Here is a 15230-nt window from a genome sequence, read left to right on the forward strand (position 1 = left end):
AATACCTTGGAAAGACAGAACAGAGCAAAGGGCCTCAGAGTTTGGCAGTTTGAAGTACACTCAGTTTAGGCAAGCAACTCAGCTTGGAATCTAAGACTTTCACGTAAATCAGTTTATGTACCTTAAACCGTGTGCCCTATTGTACTTTTTCCTTTTCTGGACACCAGTGAAAGCCTGTCAGGTAACAGGAAAACGCAGAAATGATACCCCTCCACCCATCCCCACATATGCTGGGGGGCGAGGGATCAGAGCATATCAGGGACATTTTTTTTACAAAAAAAGACTCCCACTTTGTGAGTTTGTAAAACAAAAAATTGTGCAGGCTTATTAAACATTGTGCCTGTACAGCAAAGTTGCAGAGCCACTGAGGCGCTGGTTCCTCTGAAGGCACAGAGATCGCTGTAAGGCGGGCAAAGATCTCTAAATGTGGAGGGCTGTAGTCTACCAGGACAGCAGAGTGCCTACCTGGTGGAACAGAGTGCATCCCTCCTTAGTCTGAATGAGGCCCGCAGTCTCACACCTCACCTTCCAAACCACATCTCTAACACCAACTGGGGCCAGTGGAAAAAATACCTTTTCAGCCTACTATGTTTTCCTTCAATGAAAACCTACAAACGAAGACAATGTACTCTGTGTACTAAACACCATGATATCATATAATAGGTGGTCTGGGCATTGTATAAAAACTCAGTAATGTGTATACACACACACACACACACCCTTTTTCCTGCTAGATATGTGCTTTTGAAATGCCAGCACATACATACTTGCATACATACATACAAATTAGCATTGTGTGAATGTTCACAATGTTACTATGGCCATTGAAGGCAGTGTGGGGCATGCTTCTGATCCATGAATTAGTTGTGCTTACTAAAGACGATGAATTAGTGCAAAGGTTCTTGGACTCAAACTAATGTCTGCAGTGAATGTTATGTGTGGTTCCCTACGTCCCTCAACCATTCGTCCACTGCCAGCTCTGGCTAGCTACCTTTAAAAAGCCTGCCTCTGATTCAGACCCACTTCCATGAGTACTACTGGGTGACATTCACAGCCCATGCATTGCTGTATTTATGTATGATTAATATGTTAGTGAATGTAAGATAACAACACAACCACAGAATCTCAATTCCTGAACCAATTCTGTATTGAAATGCAGCGTAATAGTACAATGACTGTATATTTTATTTAGATATTACCAAATTTGTAGAGCGTAAGAGCTGCATGGTAGGTAAAATGGGAAGTGGAGGTGTTGTATACTCAGTAAGAAACTTAGGAGGCTAGCTCTTCCAAGTGCCCATGCTCTATCTGGTATCTAGTTTACCTGTACTGCTTGGTCAGAGGGAAACTCCAGACATGTTCTCCTAGGAGCGTCTATGTGCCAACGTTGATGTTGTTTATCAGCTGCCTAAGCCACGCATTAAGCCCCTGCACATTACTGTCCATCTCTGTGTCATCCACTCACTGTACTCTGTGTAGTCTTAAAAGCCCCGCCACCACATAGGGTGGTGGCATATCTCAGTAACTTGTCTGCCATTCCTGCACCTTGATTGGCCTGTAATCTGTGCTTCGCTTGGGCTTGTTTGCTAGGAAACACCCCTTCCCAACAAGTAAAAGTAAAAGATTGCTCGCCCTGCCCCAGTTCAGCGTGCCATGGGGAGTAAACAAGCATAATTTTCAAGACCTATCCTTTTGACTGCTATCTCTTAGTTTTCTAAATTAACTGACCAGATTTCTAAGCATGCACTATGTATACATGTATTAAAACCCTTAGAGTCCCCGTCCACCCCCCAATCAGCCCTTTTGTGCTATTATACCCCTGCATCCCGTGGTTATACTCCTTATATTGTCTGTCTTGACATTATTAATCATTTTTGCTTAATCAAATTATGTAAGTAACTCACTGTGTTTTAATGCTTTCTTCCCAGAGAAAATGCAAGACATTGCTGATGAAGAATCCATCCCTCAACATTCAGGAGAGAACGACAAGCACCAAACACCACACCTCACAGAAGACTCTGCTGCGGACAGAGCGGAAAACAAAATTGACATTCCTCCTTTCACATCCTGTCTAGAGCTCAATACAGACCTAGCGACAAGAGTTTACTCCTATCCATGTCCTTCAACCCAGATGCCAGAAGGAGAAATGGCTAATGTTGCAGCACAATGTTTACGAGGTGTAACCTTATTGCTCAATGGATTATTACATACACAAAATATGGAAGAGGAGGTTACTGAGAGTCATGACCAGTCCCCTTCTCAGGGAGGCTTTCCATGGTCTACAAGTGTGAAGCAGCTTGATCAGGAAGAGTTGGTGCCTGAAGAGAACCCTAACGGAACAAATAATGTCTTCTCAGATGATCCTAATTTTAACCAGTCCACCCAACTGGACGTTCACTCGTGGGTGAGCATGGGAGAGAGAGCCCACCAGTGTCACGTCTGTGGCAAGCACTTCAAGACCCCATCCACACTACGAATTCACCAGCGTATTCATACCGGAGAGCGTCCATATGGTTGTGATGTGTGTGGCCAGAGCTTCCGTCATCAGTCCTCACTGGTGAGCCACCAAAGGATACACACAGGACATAAACCTTACCAGTGTAATGAATGTGGCAAGTGCTTTGGGCGGCGTTCCTTGCTCACAGTGCACTATAGGACTCACACCGGTGAAAGACCATACAAGTGCACAGAATGTAAGAGCAGTTTCAGCTGTCGGTCATCTCTCAACCACCACCTCCAGAGCCACAAACTAGGCAAGTGTTTTATATGTGGGGATTGTGGCAGAAGCTTCCGGCACCAGAACTCTCTGGAGAGCCACCAGAGGAAACACACTGGGATAGGGCTGTATCAGTGTCAGGAATGTGGTAAAGACTTCACCAGGCTTTCACAGCTTGCTTCGCATCAGAGAAAGCATAGTGGAGTCAGACGTTTACAAAGTGAAGGTAACCTCGACAGCCATACCGTTGACAAAACCAATAAGCGTTTTGAATGCAGTGACTGTGGCAAAAGCTTTGGTATGAAAACCACACTTCGAGTTCACCAACGGATCCATACTGGTGAACGTCCCTTCCGATGTGACCTGTGTGGACAGGACTTTCGGCACCAGTCCTCGCTCGTAAGTCACCAAAGGATTCATACTGGCCAGAAGCCATACCAGTGTAACGAGTGTGGCAAGTGCTTTGGTCGGCGAGCTCTGCTCACTGTGCATCAGAGGACTCACACTGGGGAGCGTCCCTACAAATGTACAGAGTGTAAGAGTAGCTTCAGCTGTCGATCATCCCTCACCCAGCACCTCCAGGGTCACAGACAGGGCAAATCATTCATCTGTGGGGAATGTGGGAAAAGCTTTGGCAAGCACTCTACTCTCCTCATTCACCAACGGACACACACTGGAGAGCAACCCTACCGCTGTGATGCTTGTGGGAGAAGCTTCCGTCACCAGTCGTCACTCGTGGGCCATCAGAAAACCCACAGTAGACCATTCTATCAGTGTAATGAATGTGGTAGAGGCTTCACCCGCGAGTTGCAGCTTCAGGCCCATCAGAAAACGCACAGTGCAGAGAAGCAGTTGAAAAAGGAAACTGAGTGTGCTGTCATAGCTGGTGATCCTGCCACCCTAGCCGCAGAATTCCAGATAGACAACTCTGGTAAACACTTCAGGTGCAATGAATGTGGAAAAACCTTTGGCATGAAAACCACTCTTCGTGTACACCAGCGTATACATACAGGAGAGAGGCCGTTTGCTTGTGAATTGTGCTGTAAGAATTTTCGGCATCAGTCCTCACTAGTGAGCCATCGACGGATTCACACTGGACAGAAACCATACCATTGCAACGAGTGTGGCAAATGTTTCGGCCGGCGTTCCCTTCTCACTGTCCATATGAGAACTCATACTGGGGAGCGGCCCTACAAGTGCACAGAGTGTAAGAGCAGTTTCAGCTGTCGATCATCACTCAACCATCACATAAAAAGTCACAGACTGGGCAAGTGCTTCATATGCAATGACTGTGGCAAAAGCTTTGGTAGACACTCCACTCTCCTTATTCACCAGAGGACACATACAGCTGAACAGCTTTTCCGGTGTGACATATGTAAAAAAGGCTTCAGGAAGCAGTCGGTTCTTGCGAATCATCAAAAGTCACACTTAGAGCAGGGATTGCATCATTGTAAGGAATGCGGTCAAGACTTTGTTCGGAAGTCACAACTCCGAATGCATCAGAAGACACATAGTATAAAGGAAAAGATGAAAATGGAATCTGACTCTGAGGGTGTTCTCAGCAACTCGTCCTCCTTACCACAGAAGAAAGAGATTCACAGCACCAAAAGCTTTAAATGTAATGAATGTGGTAAAACCTTTGGCATGAAAACAACTCTTCGGGTGCACCAGCGAATTCACACTGGAGAGCGTCCGTTTGCTTGTGACATGTGTGATAAGAACTTCAGGCACCAATCCTCTCTGGTGAGCCACCGCCAGATACACACGGGGCAGAAGCCGTACCAGTGCAATGAGTGCAGCAAGAGCTTCGGCCGCCGCTCCCTTCTCACTGTGCACCAGAGGACCCACACTGGGGAGCGCCCTTATAAGTGCACAGAGTGCAAGAGCAGCTTCAGCTGTCGGTCCTCTCTCAATCACCATCTCAAGAGTCACCGGCAAGGCAAGTGTTTTATGTGTGTTGATTGTGGCAGGAGTTTCCGAAATGAGACCTCTCTGGCTAGCCACCAAAGGATACACTCTGGGCTAGCACTACATCAGTGTAAGTTTTGTGGTAAAGACTTTACCAGACTTTCACAACTGACTTTACATCAGCGGAAACACGCGGGAGAGAGGTGTTTGAAAAGAGAAACTAACTTTGAAAGTGGAATATGTCACCAGCCTCTCACCCCCCAGCCTTTTTATGCCCTTATTAAAGACCAATCCTATGTCCCCCAGGCTATCTATAGCATCATCAGTGACCAGCTCCCCCTTCATAAACCTATTCTTGGCATCATGGGTGGCCCTGCCCTTCCAGAGAATGTGAAAACTATTATCAACGACCAGTCCCTACTCTCCCAGGCGGCACAAAGCATCATCAGTGACCAGTCCCAGAGTTCTGAAGCTGTACACAGCTTCAATCAGAAGTCTACAATTCCACAAGCTATGTGTAGTGTCAATCATGACTCCTCTTTGCTGCCTCCTGTCCATGTCAGTAACCAATCCTGTCAACCCCAGGCTGTCCATAGCATCAGTGACCAATACCCGCAGCAACAGTCTGTACATAGTGCCAGCGAAAAGTCACCCCTCCCACAGGCTGCCCACAGTATCCTCAGTGACCAACCTCCGCTGACCCAGGTTGTACGTACAGTTGTCTGTGACCCCCAGGTTGTACATAGTATTCCAAATGACCAACCCAGCTACCCCCAGGCTGTTCATAGTGTCCTAAGCGACCAGTCCTCCCTCCCTACGGTCATGCAGATAAACAATCCCAGTAAGACGTTTCATTGTAACGAATGTGGGAAAACCTTTGGAATGAAAACAACCCTTCGAATTCACCAGCGAATCCACACTGGGGAGCGTCCCTACCGATGTGACCTGTGTGGACAGAGCTTCCGGCACCAGTCCTCTCTGGTAAGCCACCAAAGGATCCACACAGGACAGAAACCGTACCAGTGCAATGAGTGTGGAAGGCGCTTTAACAGGCGTTCCCTGCTCACAGTGCACCAGAGAACACACACTGGGGAGCGGCCTTACAAGTGCACAGATTGTAAAAGCTGCTTCAGCTGCCGATCCTCTCTCAACTACCATCTCAAGAGTCACCGGCTAGGCAAGTGCTTTATATGCAGCGAATGTGGCAAAAGCTTTGATAGGCACTCCACCCTACTCATCCACCAGCGGATGCACACCATAGGACCATTGTTCCATTGTGACACTTGCGGTAAAACTTTCCGGAACCAGGCTTCTGTTGTAAGCCATCAAAGAACTCACATAGAGGAGGAGTTGCATTTGTGTAAGGAACGTGGTAAAGGCTTCTCCACAGAGTCGGACCTTACTATCCATCAGAAGGCACATAGCACAAAAAAGCCAGCCCCACAGCCAATAACTACAGAGAAACTGTTAAAAAAAGAAAGAGACTCCGAAACTATCCTTCTAGACCCGACTACCTCCCATAAGCAAACCACAGTTCCCAACTCTGGAAAATGCTTTGAATGTAATGAATGTGGTAAAAGCTTTGGTATGAAAACCACTCTTCGAATACATCAGAGGATACACTCTGGAGAACGTCCATTTCAATGTGATATTTGTGGACAAAAATTCCGGCACCAGTCATCACTTGTTAGCCACAGAAGAACCCACACCGGACAGAAGCCGTACCAGTGCAGTGAGTGTGGAAGGTGCTTCAGCCGACGTGCACTACTCAATTCTCACCAGAAAACCCACTCAAAGGAAACCGGACCCCCTATCATGGAGAGCAAGGCTGACTCCATCACCGCAGCTGGCCTTCCAGCAGTCCAAGAAATTGCCAGTAGCTTAGAGCACAGTGAGTTTGAGACAGCTATCAGCATCAACCCCACCAGTTCCTTTCACCAGCAAAAGCACTCCAGAGAGAAGCCATTCTGGTGCAGCATCTGCTGGAAACGTTATCGCAATAAATCTTCATTATCGCAGCACCTACGCTCTCATTCATATCGGGACAAGAGGTACCCAGGTAGTGAGCCTGGGATTGACTTCAACCATCTCAGCAATCTCCTTGAGCATCAGAAAGTTCACAGTGGGGATAAATCATTCCTGTGGGATGGACGCAAGACCCTCTTTCCCGCACAGCCTTCTTGCTCTGTGTCCCAATCAGTTACAGAGGAGAAGCCCAACCTGGGTGATGTCTACAGCAAAACATTGGAAGCAGTGCCTCAACATGTCATCTCACATGATGCCCGCTCCGAAACATCGCCCTTACCAGCAATATTTGATGAGAAACCCCAACTTATCCTTCCTCCCAAAGTTCCAGTAGAAGAACAGCGATACCCATGTGCTGTGATCGATAAAACCAGTGCTGCACCGTGCCATTTTCCTACCCTTCAACAGCTTCAAATGGACTTAAAGCCTTGTCCTTCTCGTATCTCTGACCACATTTCTGCTGGCCAATCTCCTGTTGTGGGTACACTGCAGATTCAGGAGGAAAAGGTGTCTGTAAGCAACACGTTCAATCAGACCCTTAATAAGGAGGCCACTAACAGCACCTCTGCACCAGTTCAGAAAGAGGAACACGCAGTCCCAGACAATGACTGTGATCAAGTCAGTGTTAGTCCTCCAAGTGATATCAGTCAGAATCCACCTCCGTTGACTAACCCCCAGCATGTCCCTAAGGTTGAGCACCCAGACAAATGGAAGTCGTGCAGTGTGAAAAGTGACAGGACGTCCCAGGTTGCAAGTCCCAGACTGTCTCCGAAGGAGGACAAGCTGTGTATGGACGAAACTGTTAGTGGAACTAGTCCTGTGCCAACCCATCTCCACCTTCCCTGGCAGGCCCAGGATGAGTATGAGGAGACAGAAGGGCGGCGACCTTTCAAGTGCGAGCAGTGCCAAAAGTGCTTTCACAAGCAGTCCACCCTACGTGTCCACCTTCGGATCCACACCGGGGAACGGCCCTACCCGTGTGGCAATTGCGAGAAGAGTTTCAGACACAAGCAGTCTCTCACACACCATCTGCGCAGTCACACCGGTGAGCGGCCATATCAGTGCAACCAGTGCAGGAAATGTTTTACCAGACTCACTACCTTGCTGGAACACAGGAGGACTCACTGTGGAACTGTTCTGCATGAAGACTATGCCAGGGGGAACAAGAATGTCGTTTATCCATTTTTAGATAACTTGGGCACACAAGCTGTGGAGGGTTGGGCCATCCATAGCCTCCTATATAGTGGAGACATTTTAGCCAGCTACCCAGTTTTGCCCTCGACCAGGGGTTTACCCATTTGCTGGGCACCAAACCTGTCTATCAATCAGAATTATAATGGTGTATCAAACTGCGATGGACATTCAGAGTCAAATGCCTTGTGAAATGTCTGCTAGAACTGTTAAAGAAAAGGCAATGACAACCTATAGTGTAATTGGAGAGAGTATGGACCATGGCTTGCCCCTACAGACAGATTTGGGGGGTGCTTAAAACTGCCACAGAGCTTGCTATTGCATTGCAGCTTAGGGCCAAGGGCCCCGAAGCTTCTAGGGTAAGAGTCTCCTTACTAATTGAGGTTTTTGGGGCGGAGGGAGACTTTCTCAAGCCAGTACACAGGGGGATACACGGTCTGTGGGGCAATGTTTCAGAAAAAGTGTGCTTTTTCAGTATAGTACAGGTGGACTGCGAAGTGAACAGACTTGGAGAGCACTGTAGTGTAGTAATGATAGCGTTGTTTAAGTGTCATCCTCTTATTGTGGATATTTTTAGAGGCGTCATTGAGTGCTGTGGAAAAAGAGGTGCCTCCTTGAGGTTATTGTGGAATCCTTGGTGTCTCCAGAAAAGCTGCAACAGATGCTATGGGGTTATGTTGATGGGGTTATGTTGACTGCCAGTAGACAAAAGGGACAGCTTTTTATTGTTTTATAAATCCTGTTCTGTGAGCTGTGGCATTACCTTGTCCATTGCATGGAACTGTGATCTCTGTATGACAACGGTCTTTGTACGCCATGGACAGAGTTGCAATTGCTCCATATCATGGGAGAGCTTTTTGAGAGCTATGGTTGTATTTCCTTTCTTTTGCACTGAATGATGGCTGTGCCTTTGTCCCTTGGATGAAGCTGTTGTCAGTGACTGGTGCAAGGAAGCTGTAGTGTGCCTGTTTTTTTATGGCTGGAGCTTTAAACTCTGTCATCTAGAAGCTACATGTAAGGTTTGTTTGTGCCTTGGATGACCTGCTGACTGAGTGTTTTGCATAAAAGCTGTGAGTGGTACGTGGTCTCTGAATATTGTATGAGAGCTAACGTTGTGGCCTGTGGAAAGACCAGTGGTTTCTAGATAAAATACAAGAGCTGTAATTGCATCCTATGGATGGTGCTGTGCTCCCAGAAGGTAACCATAGATTCTCACCTTTGAACTGAAGCGTGGTCTCCACATCCTGTGAATGCCGGAGAGACTGGTATGTGTGTCATTTATGAATGTCAAATGAGAGAAGTGGTTGCATCCTGTGGATGTGCCTGAAATCTCTGAATGACTTTTCTGTGGTTTGAGTTATCCCTCGATGTGCTGTGTAGGCTCCAGTGAGCAGTTCTACATCAGTGATGTAGTATTGTGAGGGTGTGTGCTTGTCACTGGTGTAACTTCATCCAGTGTGCAGAAAGTGTTGCAAGATTGGGCATTTGTTGCTTGGATGCAGTTGTCTGGGCGTGGCATCGCTGCAGTGAGTGCTGCAAGAATGTGCCTCACTCTGAAAGCATTGCAATGACTGCTGTACAGTTGTTTCTCTTGATTGTATTTCTGAGGTGAGTGCTATCAGTCTGTTTCCCAAAACCCTCCTCCCTTTGTCCTGTGGACACTGAATGTCCTGTATTCAGGGGTGTAAAGCTGTGTGTCTCCCTCTGATAGACTTTGGACTCGCCATCCGGCTGCATTATAATAGAGGAAGGTACCACAAAGTGCCGCATGGGCCCCCTTTGGAGACTTTCTTCTCTGCACCTTTAGGAATGTCTAGGAGGACCCATTTACAACGGAAGCAATCGAAGCACGAACAAGATGGAGGATCTGGAACTATTTGCGTTGTAGCATTTCCTTGTGTTGGAGATGGGCTGCACACTGTTTAATAAAGATCTCAAGAGCATACTCACTTCTAAACATTACTTTGTATGAAGAATCTGCAGTTCAGAATGGAAGGTGTCTGGGAGTGTTGTTCAGTCATTGATTTTAGGTTTGTGTTATGCATGTAATTCCTTTATATCCGATTGTGCCGCCACGGTTTCCATCTTTGGCATGAGCAGGGTCAGTGGAGCACTCTTGGGTACCCTGGGAAATTGCAGGGCTAGGAGATTTTTCCTCAGCAATTCCATGCCCTGCTTTTAAGGTCGGGAGTAGTAGTGTCCTATAGGTAAGGAGGATAGGAATGGGTGCCTCCAAGTGACGCACATTCCTTCATGCTTGGGTGGAAGTGGCAGTCACTCAGTGAAGTTGTGTCTTGCAGAAATGGTTGTCTCTCAGTGATGTGTGGTCCCAACGGAAGGCGGGAACGGTTATCTCCCTGTGATGCACATTCCTTCACGCTTGGGTGGAAGTGGCAGTCACTCAGCGATGTAGTAATTTGCAGTAATGGTTGTCTCCGAATGGTGTGCTATCCCTGTGGAAGGCCGGAGTAGTTGTCTCACAGCGGTGCCCAAGAATGCTTGTCAGTATTGCAGTGTGAAACTGTAGGGAAAAACATGAGGTAATGAACTGGGAAAGACCAATAATTAATGGTATTCACCAAAATCTTTTAATTTGCCTGCTTCTGGAATTACTGGAGCCCTCTGTAACAGTAATTCATAGAAGCGTAAACAACAGGGATGAGTGGCCTTAAAGTCTTAAAATGATGAGGGCGGTTGTCTTCTCTTCCAGGCAACATATGAATAGTGAGTTCCTTGGAGAGCCTTTCTGTGTAGCTTTGCCCGAGAGAGGTTTCTTCTGTAGGTCTGACCAGTCCAGTTATTCTAGTCTCTTTCACCATTGCCTTTGCCAAGTACCTCAGAATGTTGTGTTTTGCAAGTCGGGGAACAACACTGCATTGATATGTGTTGAGAATGGATCTGGTTTTCCTTGAAACTATAGCTAGAAGGAAGTCGGGTGACTCACAGGTAACTGGACCAATTCCTGAGAGGTCCACTGAGTCTGAGACATTGGTTTTCATCATAGTGCCCACATGGTTTAATTCCAGAGCCCCCCTATGGTGTTCATGTGACCCTTTATTGTGGTTTTCCCTGAAATTCTACTGAGGCCCAATAAAATTGAATAGAAAGAAGTAATACAATCAGCAATGCTAAAGCGTAAGTGTGTTGAAATGAGTGCTGGATTGTAGGCCAAAAAAGGCAAACATATTATTGAATGAAGTGTCTTTATCAGGAGCACTACATTGAGCACCAATGCACCCCACAAAAAGCTAATATAGTGGTTCACCAGTTGGATTAAAAAGACAGCGAATTGGATCAAGATAGTTATAAGGGCTAATATTGGAAGTAGCCAGAGGATTGTGTACAATTTCTTTTGTGCAAGCTTTTGCAGTGCCGGGTTGGTTGTGGACATGAGCTTAAGTCTGTCGCACCTACCAGCTCCACAAAATGTATCAATTTCCCAAGACCTGGGCAATGAAATTGCACCGGAACCCTCCCCCCTTATGCCTCAAAGTTGAGGGCTTGGATTCTTCGTCTGTACTTATCTCTAGTGCTGAACAGTTTGAGTTCTAAGTAGGTACCTTACAAAAAGAGCCCGTGTACAGGCTCTGTCTATTCTAGATTCATATTCTGTCGCTTGTTCTGCTAGTGGTGGAGTTCAGAATTGTTCTTAAACAATGGTTTGACTTTGTAGCGAGGGCCATAGCAGGGGCCAGTCCACTCATGATGCTGTCGACCCTAAGCCCACAATGCCCTTGTATGTGACTACAATTGTTAGATTAGTTTGTTTCCACCAGAGGGTTTGGAAACAAGATGATGCGCTGCTAATATTTCCAGGTACGCAGCTTCATCTGGACTGGACACATGCGATTTTCGGTGATGGAAAACAGTCAGGATGGTGATCTAAAACGTGATCTCACAGACTGCAGATTGGGATCAACTTTCATGGACTTCAACTATAGGAGATGTTATGTTACTGAATTTATAGAGCGCTGCGATTACCCTTAAAGGTGTCCTTGCGCTGATATGCAAGTCTCGGGGAATACCTGTTTATATTTGCAGTCTTGTGTCTGTGTTTTCTAGACAATCTTTTAGGTTTTGCCCGGTTGTCTTAGAAAGTTCACTTCGAGTGATTAGCATTGTGTAATGTAGGTGTTTTGGCCTTAGTCTATCATGGTGTGGAGGCCCAGCTCTGGGATCGCAAGACATGTACCTCTCTGATGCTGCCAGCTCTGACAACTTTTAAGGGGGATAACACCACCACCACTGAAAACATTTTTGGGAGCAGATACGTTCAGAGTGATGTTCGGGCATTTCATAAACAAATTCGTTTTTACCTGGAGTTACAGTCTGCGAGAAGAGTGATAACCAATGGGCATAGTCTTCTGGGCACTTGGAAGGACTTTTGCTTGTTTCTCAGAGAGTTGAGATGTTGTAAAACTGTGTATTCAAGGACGACGCAGGAAAGGTGAGAAACACCAGACCAACAGTCCCTACTCTGACAATAACAGTAGATACCTCACACAGTGTTGGGGCACATTTTATCAATCTAAGGTCACTGGAAACAGGTGGTCAGTGAAACATACATTTATTGGAAATCAGTACACCACACTTAGCACTGAAAGCTTTTCATTTCATAGTAATTATTTTCATTGCGGCTAATCACCCGCCAGGGTGTCCAGGCACTGGGTTCTTGCAGGGATCAGTCGAAAAGCCAGGTCTTAAGTCCCTTTCTGAATTCAGGCAGGGAGGATGATGTTCGGAGGCGCAAGTTAAGGTTGTTCCAGGACTTGGCGGCGAGGTAGGAGAAGGAACGTCCTTCACTGTTATATACTTTATATACTGAGTGGTGGCACAGATTAAGACAGACCAAATGACCATAGTTTTCTAAACCAGCTGTCAAATGTAGCACAGGAGCTTTGTCATTGGGCCATCCTCAAGGAAATGTGTCTGGTTGCACAACACCTACCGGCAGAACAACATTTCAGGCAGGCATCCTAAACAGACTATAGACATATCTCATGAATTGTAATTAGACCATTCAGTGGTGGAAAGTATATTCTCAGTATGGGAAACACCTTGCATAGGAATATTTCCATCATATGCCTACATTTTCTTCAAGGTACCGGCTTCCACCAATTCTTTTTATACCACAGCTAGTCAACAAATGTAATTAATCTCATATCTCCTTGATTTTGCCACAGAAGGCTGTCAACCACGACTCTCCCTTCTGTTGAAAATGACACTGAAGATGCAATAAAAGTTCCAACCTTCTCCACTCCATTATGCAGAGGGGAACCTTAGTGTTATCCAAGGTCCAAGAGGCTCAGTTTGACAGCTTGGTCCCTGAGGTCTTAAAATGTAGGCATCTTAATTTGCCAAAAGAATATCAAACGACATGATATACCACTAAGTGGCAAAGGTGTCTTTCATGCTACATTAATACATTACACAAGTCTACAGCAGGCTGTTTGGAGAGTTCTTGTTCCATACCATATGCATTTCAGGTGCAGACTGAGTTTTCTAAAGAAAACATGGCAGGAGTAAAAGTGAAACTTTAGAAAAAAGTTACAAAAGTGTAGAGCCTTTTATCTAACAGTGATGCTTCAAAGGAGAACACTCAAACAGAACATACTGGAGACGAAGAAAGGGTGATCAGATTTAATGTCAATGAAAGGCTGTAAAAAATACATAAATACAGAAGAGACACGTTGAAAAGCAGGGCTGTACAGTCTGTACCCTGATGCTGCTAGTGACTGCTCTTGCCAGGTCACAGACAATATAAACATGTATTGCACCTACTGAGGTTTTAAAAAGTCCCCAAGTCGGCTTTAAAAGACACCACGCGTGTTTGGTGGTTTCAGATTCGAAAATTGACAGGACTTTCATGTTGTCAGCTCCAAACTTCGCACCAGAGTGATAAAGCTTTAAATGGGCTTAAAAGAAAACGGAGAATTACACTCTGCATTGAAACATTACATGTAAATCCGTTATAAGAAGCCTGTTTAAATCTGGCAATGGAAAACTGGGATTAACTTTGATAGAAGGGAAAGACTTGACTAAAGGCCAAGACTTCTATACTTACAAGAAATCCAATGCGCCAAAAGGAAACGATGGAAAGTGCAAAGTGATATTGAAATGATGAGGACAAAGACGTCTGCAAAAGTACAAAGTGTTTGTGTTCACTGTGGTAGTAGGTTGTGTTTAAGTCGACTCCAGATCACCTATGTGCAAATAGTTCAATCAAGCAGCAGAAGCATATAGAAATCCCCTGATGTCACAAGACACAGGAATTAATATCCGATTTGATTCTTTGGCACCAAGTGAAACATCTAGTCATATACATTCTATGAAAAGAGGACTTCTTTTAGTTTTTACATTTCTAACATCACACTCATTTGAGTTTGCGCCTTTTCATGCCCCATGGGTGGATATTCGTTGTATTCTTTCAATCAATCAACTAGGATTAGTAGAGTGCGGCTAATCACCCGCCAGGGTGTCCAGGCACTGGGTTCCTGCGGGGATCAGTCGAAAAGCCAGGTCTTGAGTCCCTTTCTGAATTCAGGCAGGGAGGATGATGCTCGGAGGCGCAGGTTAAGGTTGTTCCAGGACTAGGCGGCGAGGTAGGAGAAGGAACGTCCTCTACTGTTACTTCGGAGGATGCGGGGAGTGTGAGTGAGGATGGCGGACCACAGGTGTCTGGAGGGTTGGTGGAAGTTCATGCGGTGGCTGATGCATGGTGGTCCTTCGCCGTGGGGCTCCTTTTAGGCATGTATCAGCATCTTGAATTGGCACCTTTTCTGGATGGGGAGCCGGTGGAGGTTCCTGGGGTGGGGTGATGGAGGTCCATTTGTGGAGGTTGAGGATGAATCTGGCAGCTGAGTTCTGTATCATCTGGAGTCTCTTTAGGAGTTGGGTGATGAGTCCTGCGTAGAGTCCGTTGCAATAGTCCAGTCGGCTGATGTCTAGAGCTTGAGTGACTACCTTCCTGATGTTGACGGGGACCCATCTGAAGATCTTTTAGAGCATGCAAATGGTTTGGAAGAAAGCAGAGGTGACTGCGTTGATCTGGCGTTTCATGTTGAGTGTACTGTCCAGGATGATGCCAAGGTTGCGAGCGTTATCTGTCGCTGTGGGCTTCAGAGTTCAGAGGGCCACCAGGTGTTCCATGGGGATGTGTTGTCCTTCTTGTCCATGTTGAGCTTCAGGCAGTTGATCTTCATCCAGTTAGGGACGCTTGTCATACATTCGTGGAAGTTGGTTCTAGATGTGGAGGGGTCTTGAAAGTTAGAGGATGACTTTGGTTTCATCCGCGTAGGATATGATGTTCTGGCCAGGGGTTTTGCCAATATAGGTCAGGGATGTCGTGTACGTGTTGAAGAGGATAGGGCTAAGGGATGAACCTTGAGAG

At 46.2% G+C, this 15230-nt stretch overlaps 1 protein-coding gene across 2 annotated transcripts in view; it reads left to right on the forward strand.

Moving 5' to 3' along the window:
* LOC144770805 (uncharacterized) overlaps positions 1 to 9783 on the forward strand; it is a 63997-nt gene extending 54214 nt beyond the window's left edge. The window contains exon 4 of one of the 2 annotated variants that reach the window (XM_078655570.1): positions 1929 to 9783. In XM_078655570.1, coding sequence (XP_078511696.1) covers positions 1929 to 8032 — 6104 coding nt within the window. In that variant the 3' untranslated portion in view covers positions 8033 to 9783. The remainder of the gene's footprint in view (positions 1 to 1928) is intronic. The other variant, XM_078655571.1, reaches the window with a different exon arrangement.
* The last annotated feature ends 5447 nt before the right edge of the window (positions 9784 to 15230 follow it).

Source organism: Lissotriton helveticus, chromosome 7 (assembly GCF_964261635.1).
Source record: "Lissotriton helveticus chromosome 7, aLisHel1.1, whole genome shotgun sequence".
NCBI lineage: Eukaryota > Metazoa > Chordata > Amphibia > Caudata > Salamandridae > Lissotriton > Lissotriton helveticus.